We start from the raw sequence: 21783 nt of genomic DNA, 5'->3' as shown, positions 1-21783 counted from the left end.
TTTCTCCGCATCCGCCCAGCGTCGCTCCTTTCCGGTCTGGACGCCATTAGAGAAAGCAGGTATGAATGTTCTGAGAATTACAACGTTTATAATCTTACAGAAATCAGCGCCATCCTCAATGTAAACCGCACAAACGCGTTCTCACCAAGAAGTGCGACTAATTTAGAGGGTCATCGGACCGTTCTTGCCATTAGATGTACGCGCCGTAGACGTTTAATCCTGTTTTATTTCGATCTTGGCGGCGGAGTGAAGGAACGGCTCTGACCTGAATTTCAGATCCTCCGCTGTTTAAATTAGACTTGTATAAAAACGAATAACTCCGGTCAGAAATGCTTCGGTAAAGGTTTACAGCACAGGATATCTGACCACTGTATAAAGACGTCCGAAACCAGGGTTTATGTTAGCAGTAGCAGAGCTGGCCAGGAGGACCCGTGTGTGGAAGGAACGGCCGAACGGTTCCCTCAGGAACACGCGTTCCAGTTTCCAGAGGGTCTTTAATGATATTGGCATTTTATTTGTGGAATATGTGCTTTAAAAGTGGTCTTTGCGTGCATTTGTCTCCCATAGCCTTGCATGTGGCACAGAAGCAGGTGGAGTTGTTTATACACACTTAATAAAGATGGTTCTTCAACCTTTAGTAAAGACAGTAGTTCTGTGTAGAACTGTGGGTTCTGTATGGAACCATTTCATGCCTACATGGTTATTCAAATTGATGGAGAATGTGGTGTTTATGGTTCTATATAGCAGAACCGGTTTTGGTGCCATGTAGAACCATGGTCATGACTAAAGAACCCATGAAGAACCAGTGTGGTTTAAAAGTGATGTGTATACGTTTGTCTACCTTAGTCTTGCGTGGGGCGAAGAAGCAGACAGCAGAGTTGTTTGTTGGAAACCCCAGCAGTTAAAGGGGAATTGCACCAATTTTTCAAAATTTCTGTATTCATTCGTTTGATGTGAAATGGTTCATTTGCAAAGAAGCTTAGTGACTCAGATTTCTTTACAGTGGTGGTTATAAGAGCCAAAACAATCCAAAACCTCCAGAACCCACATGTATCTAATGAGTTGCTCATAACGCCTGCATATACTTTTCTGCAGTTAATGGATTTAAAGTTCAGGCCAGAATTAAATCACAAAAGTATCATAAAATAATGTCTGACATCAAGTAGTGCATTCATAACCATTTCATGGAGTAACTTTCTGTGAGGGAGCTTTTATAGGTGGACAGCTGGCTCTTATCGCCACTGTGAACAATTCTGTTTTATTATGCAGGAATTTTGAAAAGTCGGTGGAGTTCCCCTTTAAAACACTGCTGCTAGAGCACAGCAGTTTTCACTTAAGGATAATGCCACATATAGAATAAAGCTTGTAATCTTGAAACTGGCCAGCTGGGACAGATCTGTGCTTGGTTTTTGTTGTAGGTAGTGAGCACTTTCACCCCCCCCCTCCTCAGACAGGCATAATAGGTGAGCTGAACGGATAGACAATTAGGCTAATATGTAAAAAATGGCTTTACACCTATTTTTGGAGTATATTACTCATACCTGTGATGAATGTGCAACTGTATGGAGGTCTGTGCCCCGTGAAAGCCTGTGTGAGGTTTTTGTTTTGTTTTTTGTTTTGTTTGCCCTGTAATTTCAGAGAGTATGGGGAGAACTTTCGTCAACTTTTGATGCTGCTGTTGATCATTGTAGCTGCATAGAAACTTGGTCAAGTCTTACAGAAAACTGCGAACATGTCTGCACCATCTGATCTGAATCTGCTTTGTTCCCAACAGAGATGGCTATTAGGTATCCTATGGCGGTGGGCCTTAATAAAGGCCACCCGGTGACCAAGAACGTATCCAAGCCCCGCCACAGCCGCAGGAGAGGGGTAAGTACATATTGAGCAATAATCTTTTAAAAACATAGATTATAACGGCTCACACATGGAATTGGAGACACTTGGGCATGAGTGTTAACTTCTACAGTATTAGCAGGTGATGCATAGTTGTGCATAGTTGTCAGCAAACCAGAAAGCTGGTACTTTGTCTTGAACCTCTGTAGTCATTCAAGCTTATCTGTGCAGCAGGACATTTATCAGTCTAATAAGTGTAACACCAGCATCAGTGGTCACTTGTGAACCTCATCAGATTTCCTAATGGTGTTATTTCTGTCTCCAGCGTTTGACCAAGCACAGTAAATTTGTGCGTGATATGATCCGCGAGGTGTGTGGCTTCGCCCCCTACGAGCGCCGTGCTATGGAGTTGCTGAAGGTCTCCAAAGACAAGCGTGCCCTCAAGTTCATTAAGAAAAGGGTAAGTCATTTTGTCAGTAGACACAAACATGTAGGCTCATTTGAGGGGTGATGTGTGCCATGTGTCTGTTGCGTATCACCACTGTTGGAATAAAAACCATAACAGTCCGTAACGGTCCTTCATCACAAACTGTTAGAACAGCATAAAGATCGTATTCTGACAGTGACGAGTTGCAAGCAAGTCCAAACTGAAACTGGTATATTTTCCTGTGTTTTTATGGATTGGCATTAAGTGTGGCCTCCTGGCTTGAGGGCCAGTGCATAATGGTTACAGATGTAATGATGGTCCTGGAAAATCAGAAACTAATATCTGAAATGTCAGAATTTAAAACTTTATCTCTGATGCGCCACTTGGTCCCTTCTGATGGTCTTGTTGTCTTTCGTGAAAACTGGTGTCAATGAAAACTATACTGTGGGTACATCCTGTCAGTCAAGTTCAGAGGACTAGGCTTTTTGTTTTTATGGTATGAAATCTTTACTTCAGAATCTAAAATTGGATTAAACCTGAAAATATTCATTATTACATCCCTAATAATGAGTAGCGTCTGCTCTATCACTCAGTTCTCTGAACTTATCAGTTCTCATCAATGTGATGCCTAGATAAAGGCGAAGTGCAGTCACAGTCTGACATTTGTTGTATGTATTTCTGAGCATATGATGGGATATTGTGAGTACTTGAACACTGACTAACTGCATGTTTCATTACGAAGAGCATAATTAGACCTGTTCAACTGTGTTTAGTGCAGGTTATTGGAAATGTTGAATATTCATTGCATTCATAGTTTTGATAGAAATTTTTAAATGTGACACTACTACTGCATTGTAATACAATTTTGTGATCAGTGTCATGAAAATCTCTCTACCATTTTTTCCAAAATTCGACAACCCCTAATTGTGTTTATTCTTGCTTTTACTTGTTGTGCTTTACACTTGGTGGTGGTTGTCCATCTAAACCAAGCGTCTCGTTCAGTTACACTGAATATTTCAGATTTATGTTGTTGGGCTTAGGCTGAAGGGTTGCAGGACTACACACTGTCTGGTAGTTCAGTGATGTGAACCTAAAGATTTATTGCAGTAGCAGTGTATAGCAGGGCTGCCCAGAGTTGGCCCCTCAGGATGTCTGACATGGTCCATCAGAAATGTACCCTAGACCCCCCAAATGAGAGAACGAACATTTTTATATATAACTTGTCCTTATTTTCCTTGTCAGTTGGTATTAAGTATTTTACAAAAGTGTAATTATTTAAAATGCACTTAAAAACAAAACTTGATTGAAACCTTTTTGCTCTCGGCCCACCATAAACTTCGGCCACGAGGATGTTGATATGAGGATTTATTAAGCTGCAGCGTTATCTTAACAGAGCATAGAAAGCTCTGTATTCATCTGCCTTCTCTTCACACAGGTGGGAACTCACATTCGCGCCAAGAGAAAGAGGGAAGAGCTCAGCACCATCCTGGCTGCAATGAGAAAGGCTGCTGCCAAGAAGGAGTAACCTGTATTATTGGACAAATAAATTTGTATTTGAAAAATATAAGTTTCGTTGTACGTCTGCTTGATTCTTTTTGTTACGCCGTAGTAAACAGGCCTTCTTATTTCCCCAGTGTATTTTTATTTTTATCTCAGACTTTGCTGTCGTCTTAGGCGTTTGCAAACTAACCTTAACAAGTCACAATTCTTGATATGAGCATGCTGACCAAGTTCAGATCCCTCTGATGTTGGAAGGAAAGCACAAATCCCAGCTATTTCAATGTTCAGCATAATCTTTGGTCACATTCTCATTCTCATCAGCTCTTTTAACCAACTTCAAAAATGTTGCAACTGTAATATTGTTTACAGCCTCAGTAAAAATGGATAACTGAGATTAATGTACTCTGGTTATGGCATGAGATGTATACAAGACACTGAAGTAAAACTATGGACACTATCAAATAATTCAAAGGCAGCTGTTAAATGGAAAGTTGAGAAAATCAACAGACATGTTAGTGAAATGCTTCTTCATCACGAGATTAACTGTGACATGTTGAATTAAAGGCTGCGTAGCAGCAATATCATGATCCCAGTATCTTCAGGTAAATAATTGGGATCTACAGATTTCAGTGTTCATCTGGCAACCTTTGCTGCATTTAGGGGCATCAACTTTGACAGACAAGAGAAGTCCATGTCAGCAAGTGCTGGTAGAAGGAACCTTGTTTAGCTTCTGTGTGCCAGTGCTTTCTTCATATGGTGCACTTAATCAACTGTAGGCATAGAGCAGCTGATCGCGAGTGACGTTCTTCACTGCCCTGGGAACACGATCTTGTAAATCTCCTCATAATGTTCAACAAAGTGCACCTCCAGGCCTTCTGTGATGTACTCAGCCAGGTCTGAGAAGTCTTTCTTGTTTTCAGCAGGGAGGATGATGCAGTCTACACCAGCTCTTCTGGCCTGTGGGGGAACAAACAATGACATTATGCAAAGAATGCAATACTAACAGATACAAAACATCATAAAACATGATTTGTGAAGTTAATGAAGACAAATTCTATCAACATAAATCTTACAATAATCATAGATGGTTCTTCAGGGTTTTTTTTAGTAAAGTGGTTCTATATAGAACCATAAAAAGAACGCTTTGCATGATAAAAGGGTTCTTTGACAGAAAATGTGCTATAGATGGTTCTGTATAGAACCTTTTTGAAAAGGATTGTATTGTCACAAGCATGACAATGTAACAACAGAAGAACCCTTTTGGATGTTATATAGAACCATCTACAGCACATTCTCCATCAACCTGAAGAACCTTTTAATCATGCAAAGGGTTCTTAGAGTGTTCATGGTCCTATATAGAACCCTTTTTCTTTACTAAAGAAGCTCTCGAAGACCTTTTTTAAGAGTGTACATGAACTTACATGAAATATTGGCTGTCAACAGCACCAAGTTACTTATATAATGCATAGTGTTATATAATGTACATGTAATTTTAGAAGTTTCTGTCTAAATATCAGGCACAGCTGATGATGACTTGTCTGAAACATCCTGTTAGGAAATGTTTTGTTTATACAGTGCTGTACAAAAGCCTTGGACACCTAAACAGTGTTTAAAACCATAGATCTGGGCAATAACAATCTATGCAACAACAAATGCAAACAAGCATTAATGAAGTAAAAGGTAATAAAAATTTCTCATTTTCAAAAAAGTATCTTTTGAACTAGATTCAGAAGTAAGTTTGGTTCCAGATTTCTCCCTGATGACCCCAGCTATCGCACGGATTTATTCAATTCCATCCGCAAAATTCATGAGGGATTGATTAACCAAAACAGGTAATGGACGGTAACAACAAATGATACTGGGCTGCCATGAGGAGAGGTTTGGAAATGCATGCTGACATACATAAAATCATTACTTATTTTATTAGTATTATATATTATTTGTATTTATTCTAACTGTTGTTTTCTGAGCACATAAATATTTAATGCTCAGTTAAACACAGTTGTATGCAACAGTTTGGTCACCCTGGTGAAAATTATTGACCACATCTTCTACAAAGGATTTGTTGAATTTATCATATTGGGGGGAAAAAAAGCAAATCATGCACTAACATTTGCATCAAATTTTCATATTTAGGTTGGTTCTCTGTAGAGGATGCATCAACTTATTTTCACAACAAAACATGTTAACTGACCAGGGGTATTCAACTGTAGAAGACTTTTGCACAGTACTGTTTATCACTGCTGTTGGAACAAAACCTCGTATCTCCCAAATGGTAACTTTACAGGAGAAGGAAAAAACATACTTTACTTTCAATGCAAGTCAATGGAACCAGAATTTTTTCCAAGTCATTTTGTGCCTTTACTTTTAGTCCATTCGTCATGAAATTTACACACAATGTAAAGGACAACAGGCATTTTAAATAATCATTTTAAATTATGTCATAAGCAGAAAAATGACAAAAATGGAAATACGAGGTTTTGTTCCAACAGCAGCGATGTATTAAATGATGTTTATTCAGCACATGGCTGCATTAAGAAAGAATAACAATGAATCAAGTTTGACTGGACTTTGATTTTGTGAATACTGGCTGCTTTCCGTCTGTGAAACTCACCGCAATGGTCTTTTCCTTGATGCCTCCAACTGGCAGAATCTTCCCAGTCAGGGACACTTCTCCCGTCATGGCCACATTCTGCCGCACTGGTGTGTTTGTGGCCAAGGACAGCAGGGCTGTCACTATAGTACAGCCTGCACTTGGTCCATCTTTAGGGGTGGCACCCTAACAAACAGTCACATAAAATGAGAATCAGAAGATAAGAACACACCAGTTTGAAACAATTACCAATTAATTAATGTAAAACTGTAACATAAACTAAGAAACCCCTATCAAAACTTGTGCCAATAGAAATAAGAATCTGTTAATTACAAGGACCATTTATTGAAATGTTTTGCTTTTACTGGTGTCCTTACCTCCGGCACATGCAGGTGCAGATGAGAGCCCACAAGGAAGTCGTTTTCTGGCTGTTCCTTCATGAGGAAAGAGCGGGCGAACGTGTAGGCAATCTTTGCACTCTCCTTCATCACATCTCCCAGCTGCCCCGTGACCTCTAGCGAGCCTTCAGTGGGTCCGTCTTTCCCCTTAGGGGTCCTCGGTCGCCTCAGAGATGTCTCAATGAATAGCGTGGAGCCACCTGAGGAGAAAAGACAGGAATTGTAATGAACAGTACACTCAAGGTCAGGTTCAGTAAGCCAGCGTGGGCTTTTTCTGATGAATGTGACCACAGTGAAAATACGTTCTAGGGCAGGGATGTCCAGGCTTACCCAGTGTGTTCCAGCTTGTTTGGAATGAAAACCTGCAACCATGCTGGCCTTTTGCAGATAAGACTGGGTACCATTGTTTTAGGGCTTTATTGTGGCTGCTTTACTCTTAATTCCTAATCATAAAAAGGCCTGAAAGCTGATTCCACTCACAAGTTTACCAAATGCTTGCACTGCTAGTTATATTCCTATTTAGAAATACCCTATTTAACCATGTTTATTTATCATAATTCATTATGTTTTCAGTTGTAGAGGCAGAACTAAACTTCATGCGTATGCTTCTTATATCTTCTTACCCATAGCTGTCCATGCCAGGCCCATGACCACCCCCGGTGGAGTGACATCATACATCCGGTCCACTGTGAAGAGAGGTTTGCCAACATAGTCCTGTAGATTTTCGGCTGTCACTCTGATAGAGGTCTCCTCGCCGTTAACGATGCGGAACGCTGCTTTCCGGAACACCTGCAAGAACCCAAGAATGTAGAAAAAGATATTAAAAAATGGAAAAAAGTGACATTCAAGAAACTCAGGCCAAGGTACTAAACTGTCACTGGGGCAGTGCCCCTCTTGTCACTGGGGTGGTACCCTCAAGGGTCCATCTCAGTACCTTTAGTCAGGGAACATAACTGAACCATAATCCACTGAAATGATATGTTCTAAGCTGTACTGACTCCACACACCCCGTCTCGTCTCCAGGCTTTTATTTTACTGTTCTGTTTTAAAACATTCAGTTATGAAAAGGTACAAATACGAACTTTTCACCTGGAAAAACTTATTTAAGGTTCACAATCAGACCTTAAAACCACTGTTGGACCTTTGAGGGCACATTTACATTGTTTGTACCTTGACGAACGAAAAATGTACCTGAACAGAACCTTTATTTCTAACAGTGTAGCTCAAGCTCTAGTCTGGATAATCCTAAGGGCTTGGCCATAAAATCTATCTCATACAAAAACATATTAATGTTCTTAACATTCTTACCTTCTCCACCTGTTTCTGGAGGTTCCTGACTCCACTCTCTCTGCAGTACTGTCGGATAAGAACGTTCAGCGCTTCGGAGGAGATGCTAGTCTTCTGCTCATCTAAACCACACAGGGCTCGCAACTGGGGCACCAGGTATCTCTGCAAAGAAGAGTATTACTAACCAAATAGCATAAACCAATATGGCACAGTAGCAGCTAAAAATACAGGATAATACTGTAATATTGAACTGAAAGATGATTCAGAGCATGGAGAGAATGTATTAATACAGTACAGAAGGTACCATATCAGTACAAGCATACACACTAAACAAATCAAGAGATAAAGCCAATCAAACGTGTGTATATTTTTGGAAATATTAATATAGGATGTACAGTATGCTGTTGTTTGTTACCTCTGCAATGGCCAGCTTCTCCTGAGCTACATAGCCAGATACATTGATCATTTCCATTCTGTCTCTTAAAGGTTCTGGAATGGTGTCGAGCACGTTGGCGGTACAAATAAACAGAACCTGGACAGAAAGCACAAAAACAATATGGTACAATTAAGGCAAAAGTCCTCTTGTAATAAAGTGGTGTATATTAACTGCGAGTAATCCAACTAGTGTACCTTGGACAGGTCCACAGGCACATCTAAGTAATGGTCCAGAAAATTTGCATTCTGCTCAGGGTCCAAAAGCTCCAAGAGTGCAGAAGATGGATCCCCTTGGTAACCCCTGCCTATCTTGTCAACCTGTTGCAAAAAAACGTAAATATAAATATCCTGGGGTTTCAGTCGTGTGACTTTTCTGTTGTTCCATATTTGGGACCGAATTTCTGGCTTTGCTGCTCCGCAGGAATGTAACCAGAGGTGAAAGATGGCTAAAGTTACTCTCCTTACTTTGGAGTAAGAAGAGAGAAAAAACGTCACCTCGACAGAGACGATAAAATAGGCTGAGATCCTCATACAGTTTCCCCTGAACTCCTGGTCCCACTTAAACTGGAGGAAACCTACCAAATTTGTGAATTCCTGACATTTATATTTATCTCACACTCAGCCCCTCTACCTATTCTGGAGAGTCTCTCACAGCATTTAAAAGCACAGAAGCCCACCGGCTCTTCACATCAGGGTGGGTAAATGATCCCAGGGTGTTGTATAAAGAGGAGAAAAAACTTCATATCATCATCATAGGAGGATAACGATATCAGCTAATTAACACAGATGTGAACAATGCTGGCCTTTAGATAACTTTAGCTGATGTTAACAGCCGAGAGATGAACAGTCGTCCCCCTAACGGAGCTGCAGACAGCCGGTATAACTTCACTCTCTGTTTCTGGAGATTTAAACGAGGTTTAAATGGAGAAACATGAACGTTAAATATCAGACTGAATGTCGTGGGTCGGAAAACGACGTCGTGTTTCGACAGATGTGATTCTGTGTGTTTGCTGGTGCAGTTAGTTCAGAGTTCAGCTCCAGTCCTGAAACCCCTGCACTGCATAACTGGTTTCCTGGTTAAAATTCCTGATATTATCAGCTAATTAATCCCTTGTTGAGCTGAACGAGGTGTGAACAGCAGAGAGAAACTGAACTATACAGTGCAGCGGCTCCAAGTCTGGAGTGAAAACACAGAATTAAAGGTCTGTGTGTTTCTCGTCTCTCTGCTTCTGTCGCGTCTTGCAGGTGAATCATTCACAAAGCACAGCTAATTGAAGGCATCATGCAGCGCAGTCACTCCCTGATTCGGCCCTCAAAGCGGCGGCGACCATACAGTGTGACGTCACGTGAAACGCAAGTATACATTTCTTAATTACAAATAGGACTAACTGTTAAAATATAGCAAAGCCATGAGCTGGAATGTACCTCATCAATGAGAACCAGTGGGTTCTCCGTCTTTGTCTTCTTCAAACACTGAATAATTTTTCCAGGCATGGCCCCAACATATGTCCTCCTACAAAGTACAAACACCATATAGTGAAATTACATTTTTTACTGATACAAATCGCTGCAGGATTGTTGAATCTGCACCAAACCCACCTGTGGCCCTTAATTTCAGCTACATCAGTCATGCCGCCCACGCTGAAGCGGAAGTATTCCCGGTTAAGAGCTCTGGCAATGGAACGGGCGATGCTGGTCTTTCCCACACCGGGTGGCCCATAGAAACATAGGATCTTTCCCTGTGTGCTGCCTCTCAGCTGGCTAACCGCTATAAACTCCTGCATGAGAACAAGGAAAGTTGAAGGACTACAGGTTTATTACAGCACGACTTTGGTGGTAAGAAAAACTCCAACGACTGTAAGAGAGATCTCGCATTAATGTAGGACCAGCTTACGAGAATGCGCTTCTTCACATCTTCCATTCCATAATGATCCTCCTCCAGCACCTCTTTGGCTCTGGCCAGTTCCAGGTTCTCCACACTGTTGATGCCCCAGGGCATGGAGGTCAGCCAGTCCAAGTAGTTCCTTGTAACACTAGAGGGAAATAAAAGGGTCATAACGGAACACAAAAAGTTAGAAGAAGGCAAAAATAAAGAATAATATCAACCTGACAGATTCTTCCCATTAACAGAGACAGAGATTTAATAGAAATGACCAAAACTGCTTACATTATGTTAATATACATTAAACTTAAGGGGACATTCTGGCCTAAAACTAGAGTTTAATATAGTATTTGTTGTGTTATGCAGTATTCAGCTTAAACCGTTTGAGAAGATTTTATATTATCTTATTATTATATTATATTCATTAGTGTTCTCTCACTACAATACCCAGCATGCATTATGCAAATACAACATGCAACCATTGGGAATCTCTGTGGAATCAACCAAAACATTTCAAAATAAAACCAGTGTTACTATAGGACTACTAGTTTGGACATGTAAGGTTTTATTATGACTGAGATGTACACTTTATGTCCAAAAGTTTGTGGACACCTGCATATCCAACGTTTCTTCCTAAATCAAGGATATTAATAGGGGGTTTGTCCCTCATTTGCTGCAGTAAAAGCCTCTACTCCTTTGGGAAGGCTTTACACTAGATGTTGAAGCATTGCTGTGAGGATTTAATAGCATTCAGCAACAGAAGCATTAGTGAGGTCAAAATATCCCAAAGATATCTGTTGATCCTCAATCACTTTAAAAAAAGCAGTTTCATTGGTTCACAGCCCAGTGCTGGAGGGCTTTAGACGCCTCTAGCGGATGCATTGGGCATGCTGACCTTATACTCATGTGTGGCTACTCCAGAGCATCTTATTCTATTGGTCGAGTGCTTTTCTGAGGAGATTATACAAGCTGTGTGTGCAATTGAATGCCTGTGTCAGCAATGGGTAACGTTAAAGACGGTAAATTAGCTAATTAAAAGAAGTGTCTAGTGTCCACTGCGTCCACTGTAGTTGCCACGTACTTGAACTCTGAGGAATGATTGTCCAGAAGACTCAGTTTGTTCAGCTCCTCATTAATGACCTCCATGATATGTTCAGGCACTGTGCGGTCCTTCAGTCGCTCACGGAATTTCTCCTCGATGGCGTCCTTGTCCTCCTTCTCCAGCCCCAGCTCCTTCTTAATGATCTTCAGCTGCTCCTGCAGGAGGTACTTTCTGTGGGTTTGCTTGATCTTTTCCTCCACCTGTAGAGCAAAGATACAAGCAAGTAAATCAATAAGACAGTTCATATCGTTGCAGTCGGAACCAAACCTTGTATCTCCAAAATGCTAATTTGAAAGGAGAAGCAAAAAACTTACTTCAGTCAATGGAACCAGATTTTTTTCCCAAGTAATTTTGGTTCATTTCTTTTGGTTTATTCACCATGAAATTTACACACAGTGTAAAGAGCCACAGGCATTTTCAAATGATGTCAAAAACTGAAAAACGGCCAAAATAGATAAAGGGTTTTACAAGCAGCGATACATTGTGATCATTTGAATGAGGGAAGTATTTTCATTGTGTCGCCAAATGCAAAGTTTGTCTCTGAATATGAAGAGTTTTTGTCATTGTGTTGTAAAATACACAGGTGTTTCTGTAGGACAGGGTTCAAACCCTAATCTTATCTGATCCAGCTTATCCAGCTCTGCAAGTGCATCTGGATCTCAGAGCCAAATGTGCTGGATTACAATTGAGGGGAAAAAACTCAGCAGTGGTGCAGATCCAGCTGTAAGGTCATGCAGCTCTGCTGTATTGAGTAATCTGACTTAATACAGCTTTCCAAAAGCCTTGATCTTGTGACTGAGTTGTGGGGTGTAATTACCTCTCTGCCAAGGCGCTGCTGCAGTTTACTCAGCTCATATTCTTTTTTCAGCAGCGAGAGGGCCTTGTATAGTCGCTTGGGTATCTAAAAACAACACACACGCATGGAAAACATCTCCATCAGTCATTTTTTTTAAATGAGGCAGGTAATATACACCCAAGTACACAGTATAATATTCATCAAATGTAAAACTAGCAATTCAAAACACTGAACAGGATCAGTAAAAACAGATCATATGCAGCCCCCCTATTTTTATATACCCAATTTCTTATTCCTCTCTGAGATCAGCACACATAAGACTAATGATAATAAAACAATAATCATACAATAATCACCAGAGTTTCTAAATGCCAGTTGTAGTGTGAAAACTTACATTGGTTTCCTCCAAAACATCCTGTAACTCATGTGACTCTGCTCCGGTTAGAGCGGCCCCCATGTCACTGAGGTAGATAGGGTTGTCCACTACTCTCTGTCCAGCCTGCATCATCTGCAGAACAGATTCCCTGTATAAACACACACAAACTGTAATGTGTAAAACTATCACGTTACTGTCCAAATACACTGTATTGCATTCCAGATTCATGTACACATAATATACGCTAATATACAGAGTACATATATACTATGTATAAATCATATATTTAAACCAAATCAAATCACGTTTGTCACATCACATTTACACAGGTGTGAAGGTGAGTGAAAATCTTAGGTGCATAGCCCCCTTGTAGTACTTAAATATACAAAAAACATGTTTAAGTATAGACACTATATAGAGAGAGAGAGAGTACATACATACACACACACATACATATATACATATATATATATATATATATATATATATATATATATATATATATATATTGCTGTTGTCGGAAGAAAACCTCGAATCCCCGTTTTTGACGTATTTCAGTTTTTGACATAATTTGAAAATACATGTTGCCCTTTACATTACATGTAAATTTCATGATGAATGGACAAAAAGAAACACACATTTACTTGGAAAAAAGTCTGGTTCCATTGACTTACATTAAAAGTAAAGTATGTTTTTTCCTTCTCCTGTAAAGTTACCATTTTGGAGATACAAGGTTATCTTCCAACAGCGATATATACACACACACACACACACATACACATATACACACACATATATATATATATATATATATATATATATATATATATATATATATATACACATACACACACACACACACATATATATATATATATATACATACACACACACACACACACACACATATATATGTATATATATATATATATATACACACACACACTAGACTATATATATACACATATTCACAATATACACATTAGTATCCACAAGTGTTGCACCATTCAAATATACAGTTTTGTACAGTAATATAAGCTATGATATGTACAGTTTAACACTTCTCCATATATACAATTAGTGACTCTGAGGTAGATAAATGAGATGCAGGGTACACAGGGGATAGAACACTGAGATATATATATATATTCCAGATCATACAAGATATGGATAGAAGATGGACGAGATGTCAATCTATATGTGCAGGTATAGGTTTGTTAGATAGAAGTTACAGTAAGTGACAGTAGGTTGCAGTAAGCCGTTTAGCCGTTGCAATAGGAGTTTCCGCAATAAACACATTGTTAAGAGCTGCGCTGACAGAATAGATCAAATTATCTTACATGCACCCCCCAGAATAACAAGGCTGACTGTTGCATTAGAAGCTCAACAAGTATGTCGGTGCACTGGGCTTGAACGGTTCCCTCTCGTGGGAAGTGGGAGTAACTTAACCATTCAGCTAAACTGCCAATTATAAAATGTACACCCAGCCCAGCTCCAAATCTACTCTATCCTGAACTACTAGCCTGTAAACATACTATAAATGTGATGACTCTTCAGTCCTATAGCTGTGTGTGAAATGTGTGAAGAAGTAATGGCTCCTGTTACAACTAACCAGCACCATAAGGAGCTTTTTAAGGAATCTAATATATATTTTATTCTTTTTGGTGAGCCTATATGGAAAATGAAAATATTTATTCACTTTGGGACGCATGAAGTTTTTGCACAACAGCATACTCTTTCCTTCCTAAACAGAAATTATACTATGATATGGATTTAAGCCAATACAGTCTAATCATAATTTGTCTATACTACAGGTTGAACACCATTTTTGTTTAAGTAAAAATTAGGTTACCGATATAACATTACCTGTAGAGAGGGTTCAAAGCAATGATGTCACGGATGGTCTTAACAATCTCTGCAGTCAGAGCCTAGATGAACAAACACATAGAGCCGGTTACATTAAAGCTAACACAACAGACAAGCACAACAAATACAGCACACACAGCAGCAGGAGTAGGTAGCAGTACCTTGACCTCTTCTGTGACCTGGAACTCTTCATGTATGACATTGTCCACCTCCACCATGAGCACCTCGTTGGTGTTCGGCAGAGGAACAGCCTCTACCGCAAACTCAGCGTCCTGTACTCTCTCGAGCATCGCATCCGCCAAAGAGCCCGAGTCCTTACGGCTCCGCTTCGACTTTCGCCGGGGCGTCTTGGACTCCCCCTCAGAGTCCACTTGCTCATCGACTTCAACGTCCAGCTGCTTAGTAATCCGAATCCTGAACGAGAATGAGAACGAGCTCTAACTTAGGTTTCATTATGATTAACTATGATTGATTAAAAATGTACGCAAGTTCTTTAAACAAACAAACAAACCACTGCAAACACCTAAGAACACCCTACGAACCACCTGGAATATCGTAGCAAACACCTTAGAAACTACCAAGCAACACCATAGCAACCAGCTGTGATACTACAGCAACCACCCATCAACACCCTACCAACCACCTGGAATACCACAGTAACCACCCTGCAACACCCTAGCAACCAGCTGGGATACCATAGTAACCACCTTAGAAACTACCAAGCAACACCATAGCAACCAGCCATGATACTACAGGAACCACCCATCAACACCCTACCAACCACCTGGAACACCACAGTAACCACCTTGCAACACCCTACCAACCAGCTGGAATGCCATAGCAACAACCTAGTAACACCCTAGCAACCAAGTGACCTAACCTGGAACACCATAGCAACCAATGAGCAACATCCAAACAACCAACTGGGATACCCCAGCAGCCATCTAGCACCACCCTAGCAATCACCTAGGATAACATTTCAACCACCTAGCAGCACCCTAGCAACCACCAAGGATAACATGGCAACCACCTAGGAACAACTTAGCAACTACCTAGGATAACATGGCAAACACCTAGCAACACTCTAGCAACCACCTAGGATAACATGGCAACCACCTAGGATAACATGGCAACCACCTAGGATAACATGGCAAACACCTAGCAACACTCTAGCAACCACCTAGGATAACATGGCAATTACCTAGGATAACATGGCAAACACCTAGCAACACCCTAGCAATCACCTAGGATAACATGGCAACCACCTAGCAACACCCTAGCAATCACCTAGGATAACATGGCAACCACCTAGGAACACCCTAGCAATCACCTAGGATAACATGGCAACCACCTAGGATAACATGGCAACCACCTAGCAACACCCTAGCAACCACCTAGGGTAACATGGCAACCACCTAGGAACACCCCACAACTTCGTGGGATACAATAACAACCACCTACCAACAACTTAGCAATGCCAGAAACAGCCTAAGCTGCATAATCACCAAGCATTTTCTTCAGAAAATGAATTTGTCTCGTTTTTATTCAATAGTTTATTAGCTCTTCACCCAAGGTTTGCTCCTGTGGACTGATATGAAACTCATACGCTGATGGTTCAGCCTAAAACATGCACAGATGCGCAGATGAGTATGTCTTTTGTTGATTCATGTTGTTTAAGTCATCAAATTAGGGGTGGGCAATTGACAAACATCACATCACTTCATGACATTTTCACGTAACACAATATGCATCACGAAATTTAGTTTTGCTGAGTTTTGATAAGCTAGAACAGACAAAAAGAACCAGCAGTGCCACATTTAAAAAATACAAGCAAATACTACGAATACAATGATTATGTGCATTCTGTGCTGCACAAATCCAACAAGACTAATTATGGTCTCTTTGTTATGAAACATTAAGTTGGTCAGTGTTATTTAAGTACTGATGATATCCATGATAAAAACTGTCATATTGCCAACCTCCGCAAAAAATGTGACAATGCAAACAAAATAAATTGTTCAACTGCATGTTAAGAACAAATATCGACCGATCCAAAACCTTGCCCACTTCATGCACACCAAAATTTAAAAAATGGCGACAATTTAATAGAATATGAAAAATATACTATATTAAAACAATTGTGTTACTGTTCAAATACGCTGTATTGCATTTCACTATCATGTAAACATAATATATCAATGTTCTCAGATCAAAACCTCGTATCTCCAAAATAGTAACTTTACAGGAGAAGGAAAAAACCTACTTTACTTTTAATGGAAGTCAATGGAACCAGACTTTTTTCCCCCCCAAGTCATTTTGGGTCATTTCTTTTAGTCCATTCATCAAATTTACACACAATGTAAAGGGTAACAGACATTTTCAAATTATGTCAAAAACAGAAAAACAACAAAAAACGGACATACGAGGTTTTCTTCCGACAACATATATGCTAATAAACATAGTACATAATAAACAGGTTATAATAAACAAGCCAGTCCTCATAATTGCTCTGCTTCACTTTACGACACTTTACTTAGCACGATTTCAGAGACTGTCCCTTTAGAAATAGTCTGAGCCCTTCTGATTTTGAATGTGTTGATACTTAAAAACAGCTATGAATTTGGACTACGATGAGTAAAACGCCGGTGTTACCTCCTGTGTCCCATCACAATCATGCGGAGTTTGTCACCGAGGTCTTGCATCTCATGGATCTGAACAAAAGTCCCCGTGTTGTAGACAGCGTCCAAACTCTCCACCACATCTGACTCATCGCTGACAACAGAGCAGGAAGATGAAGTGGTCAAATGGATGTCAGCTACACTACATGCAAGGCCACTTTAAATGAATCTTCATGTCACTCGACCCCCTTACCTATCATCCTTCTTCAGGAAGACGCCAGCGTAGGGCTGAGCGAGTCGTACTTTCCTCCTCAGCAGATCCATCAGCTGCTTATTCTTCACCTGGAGATGGTGTGCAGAACTGGTTAAAGGTCAACAGTTCAATGTTTTAATAAAATAAGTATATTTTAAGTTTTCTGTGCCCAGCAGAAACCTATGGGAGATCATTATTGTGCTGGGTCTTACTTTAGAGGCATGCATTTTATAAAAAAAACCCGCTAAATCACTTTTAAAAACCTTGAAAACTAGAAAAACATTAAAGATATTGGACAAAATCTTTAATCAAACCCTAGAAAACAGACTAACAAACGTGCTGCCTTTATGGTTATGGTGACATATTAATAAACACCTCCTCAGATATCCATATTGGTGAATTCCCAGAGTGCTTTCTAAGCAAACGAGTGAAAAGCAGCTCAGATAAAACCCTTTAGAAACACTCTCTACTTTTTCTCATTGTTCACCAACAAAGATTAGTGGGGGAGCCCATTTAGACAGCGTTGCCGGGGTTAGTGGACGATGAAACAGCCAGCAAACATCCCATTATGAGCCATTCTATCACAGTGAATACGTTCATTCTTACTGCAGTGAAACAGCTACACTGGCACCTGTCACGCAGTGCTAGGTGATATTAATGTTGTCTTACTGTGGATATTAAACTGTCATTTCCAAACAATCTGAAGCACCTTATGAATGTCATACACAGCAGTTATCCCGTTCTGGATATCATGTACAAAATGCACTAATCCAAATTATAAAAATAATCCATTTAATGGGCGTAATATCACAGATATAATCACTGGCTGAATTGTAGATTGTATTGAAGGAGGTTGGTGGGTCCAAACAACTTGTTGACAGTAGCCATAGTTACTTTTTAACTTTTTTAAGCACAGAAAGTGAAACTATACAGATATCTCTAGTCTTAGACTGTGGCCATTTGCTTATGAAGCAAAGTATAAGCTTTTTGCAATTCTTTTTAACTAGTTGTTTATTACAGGATCATAAAAAGTTTCCCCACTTCGCAGTCAGGCCCTAGAATGTGGGGAATGTATCGCTGTTGTCGGAAGAAAACCTCGTATCTCCAAAACGGTAACTTTACAGGAGAAGGAAAAACATGCTTTACTTTTAATGTAAGTCAATGGAACCAGACTTTTTGCCAAGTCATTTTGAGCCGTTTCTTTTGGTCCATTCATCATGAAATTTACACACAATGTAAAGGACAACAGGCGTTTTCAAATTATGGCAAAAACTGAAAAATGGAGATATAAGTTTTTTTTCCGACAGCAGCGATTTGTACAGATATACATACATTCACACTGATGTTGGCATATACTCATTAGTGACTAACAGTTCATTTAAAACAACTATTAAACTGAGGGAAAGGGGATGTAAGGGAACCAGAGGACTGATGCTTACTACCTATTCAAATTCAATTACATGATATTCTCAGAGCATTATTGACATTGCTGGAGTCCATCTGTTAACTCTGCCTCTGTAGACTCGAATTATGTGTTATTTCTTCCATATCATGTTATTCCCATAGGCGCTGAATCCAGGAATCGTGTTGGGGCAGTAGTTTTTAGCCAGTTAACTGTTGTACCCTTGATGGCTGCTGCAAATAAAATTTGGAGAAGGTAGGTCTGGCATCTATTACCCCTCGGGAACAGCTAACAAGGACACTAAAGGTTCTTTAAGGATTGGAATATCTAAGACGATTTAATATCCAGGTACTGTAGATATCTTCCCAATGCTTTTCTCAGTTTTTCAAGCGTTTGCAGTTCTACAGATATCAGACGTTCAGAAGAATTCACATTTTGACTTTTTTTTGACTAGTGGCTCACATCCCCTTGCATTTCTCCAGAAAATAAGTTTTAAATACAGTATAATGCTTATTATCCATCAAATATATCTCCGAAATATTGTCAAATTCTGACACTGTTTTATCGTTTTTGTGATAACTTAGTACTTTTCTGATCATACTGTGGACATCACCAGTACTTGTACCTACAAACACTAACAAACTGCACGCTTTACTACAAAGAGCATAATAAACATCAGTCCTGTTTAATAGATTTTGAGTATCTGAAACATAAAATTCATCCTATTCAAGGTTTTTGGTCATATTTTTAAACGTGACACTTCTCGTCCATTTGTGTCTATTCCAACTTATCAAACCTCAGAAAAACGAAATATCATAATGCATATTGTGCAATATTTTGTCGTTTTTATAATAAATTACATTTTTTCTGATGATAATGTGGATTTCACCAGTACCTACAAACACTGATAAACTGCACGTTTCACTACAGAGAAAGTGCACTTAACATCAGTCTCATTTAACCCCTTAAATCCCAGGCTTATTACATAATAATGCTTATTATTCAGTAACTACAGGGACCTCAGTGTAACTGGTGGAGCTATTCTTAGGTTATAGAAGTGTGTAATAAAACTTTGGGCCTGCTGGCGGGCCCTGGCCATTTAAGGAGTTTACCATAATTACTATCAATGATTTTTATGTTTATTTGATAGTTTTTATTATTATCAAATATTCTGAGTTTTTTAAAGCGGCAGTTCTGGTCCATTTTTGTCTAGTCAAACTTATCAAACCTCAGGAAAATGAAATATCACAATGCATATTGTGTCTTCATTACACCTGAGCCATATCGCCCTACTCTGGAAAGCAATATCATGGTGTCAACATCACAATACATCATTACAATGATATATCGCTGAGCACTGTACGCTGTAAAATAGAACAACTGCACTTATTTTGGGGTTTGCTTTACTCCTCTTTTAAACGTATTAATGGAAATCTAGTAAACTTTACTGTTTCTTGGATTAGGCCTTAGCTGCTTAAGTAAAACTAGTTTCGTTAAATTAATTCGGTTAAGTTCTACAGATTCTTTTCCCCCAAAAGCTTCCCAGCATTCTTAGTGTTTTTTTGGTTTAACTCTTAGTTTTTTGTTTTTTTTTTCATTCGTTCTCTTCACACAATGACGATATTTTTGTGTCGTAGCATATTCTCAAGGTAAAATGTTCAGTTGTGTTGCGTTTTACCTGTTTTTGTTTCTCTCACCATGAAGGTGTTTTGTATTCAGGTGAAGACAGTGAGGCAGTAAGAACAGGTGTATTGAGTGAGGTCACAAAATAAGAAATTAACCCAAGTCAAATTTGAAAAAGTGAAGCACTGCCAGCTCAGCTGAACCTATTAAGAGTTACTGGGCTGTTTATGTTCACCTTACTTGCTGTTTTAGTGTGGATCACTGAAAACTATGAAGTAATATAACTCAAATGAAAGATTTATAAGATTGAACCTTAAGAAACTTTCAGAGGCAGAGCAGAGCGCAGCTACAGCTCACAGATATCTGGTTGCCCACCTCGATGATCTTGATGAACCGAGGGAAGACAGGGTTCCTGGTGACCGCGATCAGCGGCACGTTGGGGAAAACCTCGGGCACCATCATGGGTGTTAGAGCGGTCATCTGAGGAGCTCCGTAGCCGCCTCCAGCTCCATCTCCGCCCGCATCATCCTCGCCAGCCCCGCCGCTCTCTGCCCCGTCCTCCCCGGACAGCCCGCCGGCTCCGCTGCCCCTGTTCCCCATCACAAAGTCCCTGCGGTCGCAGCTGACAAACCAGCCGAGTCCTTGAGCCTCTCTGCCGCGGGGGAGCACAGCGGACACCCGGCTCCATGTCCTGATCCCCGCTGCTGCTGGAGGAGAGGCGATGCCGCGCAGCGACTCTTTGCCCAAGCTGTACGCATACGATCGGCTGGAGCTGCACCCACTCTGGCCGGGTGTCTGGCACCGGAACAGCGCTCTGATCTCCGCGCTGAAGCTGTGAGTGTGGCTGCTGACCGCCCGTCGGTACGGAGCCCACAGCCTCATGTACGCCGCCATGTTTATCTGGAGACTTCTACGAGAAACGCCGACTGATCACGTCACGGTGTTTACCCGCCCGTAACCGAACACGGAGAGAGCGCTACTCTTATTTCTTTACTGTACACGCAACAGAACCTTAGTGTCGTTTTATATAATATAGAAAACATAGACGAGTTCAATCTGAATGTGGGCAAAACACATACAGAAATATGTATCGCTGATTTCGCTGACACCCCGCGGCCGCGCTCCAATAAGCGCGAGTGTGGTGTACTAGCTCACTTGCGCAATCGCGCCCTAAAGTTGCCTCAGAATGAAATCAAAACTGACCTTTTAACTTTTGGTTAGTTTACGTCTCTGGTCACTCATCATCCATTTAAGAAAAAAATATCTTAATTTATTGTTATGTAAAGTTTTTTTGGGGGAGGGGGTGGGGGGGCATATATATATATACACACCGATCTGGCATCCTTGTTTCTACACTCTTTGTCCATTTTATCAGCTCCACTTACTATATAG

General features: G+C 40.2%; 2 protein-coding genes across 2 annotated transcripts; one reads left to right on the top strand and one right to left on the bottom strand.

The window, feature by feature from the left end:
* rpl36 (ribosomal protein L36) lies at window positions 1-3827 on the top strand. The gene is made up of 4 exons (XM_036586393.1): window positions 1-59; window positions 1775-1869; window positions 2159-2293; window positions 3696-3827. The coding sequence occupies exons 2-4, from the start codon at window positions 1777-1779 to the stop codon at window positions 3783-3785; spliced, it is 318 nt and encodes a 105-aa protein (XP_036442286.1). The 5' UTR covers window positions 1-59; window positions 1775-1776; the 3' UTR covers window positions 3786-3827.
* Window positions 3828-3885: 58 nt separating this feature from the next.
* lonp1 (lon peptidase 1, mitochondrial) lies at window positions 3886-21510 on the bottom strand. The gene is made up of 18 exons (XM_036586392.1): window positions 20767-21510; window positions 17367-17455; window positions 17148-17267; window positions 14657-14909; window positions 14496-14557; window positions 12648-12777; window positions 12275-12358; window positions 11437-11657; window positions 10368-10506; window positions 10073-10251; window positions 9899-9986; window positions 8669-8791; window positions 8454-8570; window positions 8060-8200; window positions 7375-7540; window positions 6731-6951; window positions 6375-6539; window positions 3886-4717 (listed from the first exon to the last, which is right to left on the bottom strand). Exons 1-18 carry the CDS (start codon window positions 21283-21285, stop codon window positions 4568-4570), a joined length of 2967 nt encoding a protein of 988 aa, XP_036442285.1. The 5' UTR covers window positions 21286-21510; the 3' UTR covers window positions 3886-4567.
* Between the last annotated feature and the right edge of the window lie 273 nt (window positions 21511-21783).

The sequence above is a fragment of the Colossoma macropomum genome, unplaced genomic scaffold (assembly GCF_904425465.1).
Source record: "Colossoma macropomum unplaced genomic scaffold, Colossoma_macropomum, whole genome shotgun sequence".
Lineage (NCBI taxonomy): Eukaryota > Metazoa > Chordata > Actinopteri > Characiformes > Serrasalmidae > Colossoma > Colossoma macropomum.
This window is presented reverse-complemented; position numbering and strand designations above follow the sequence as displayed.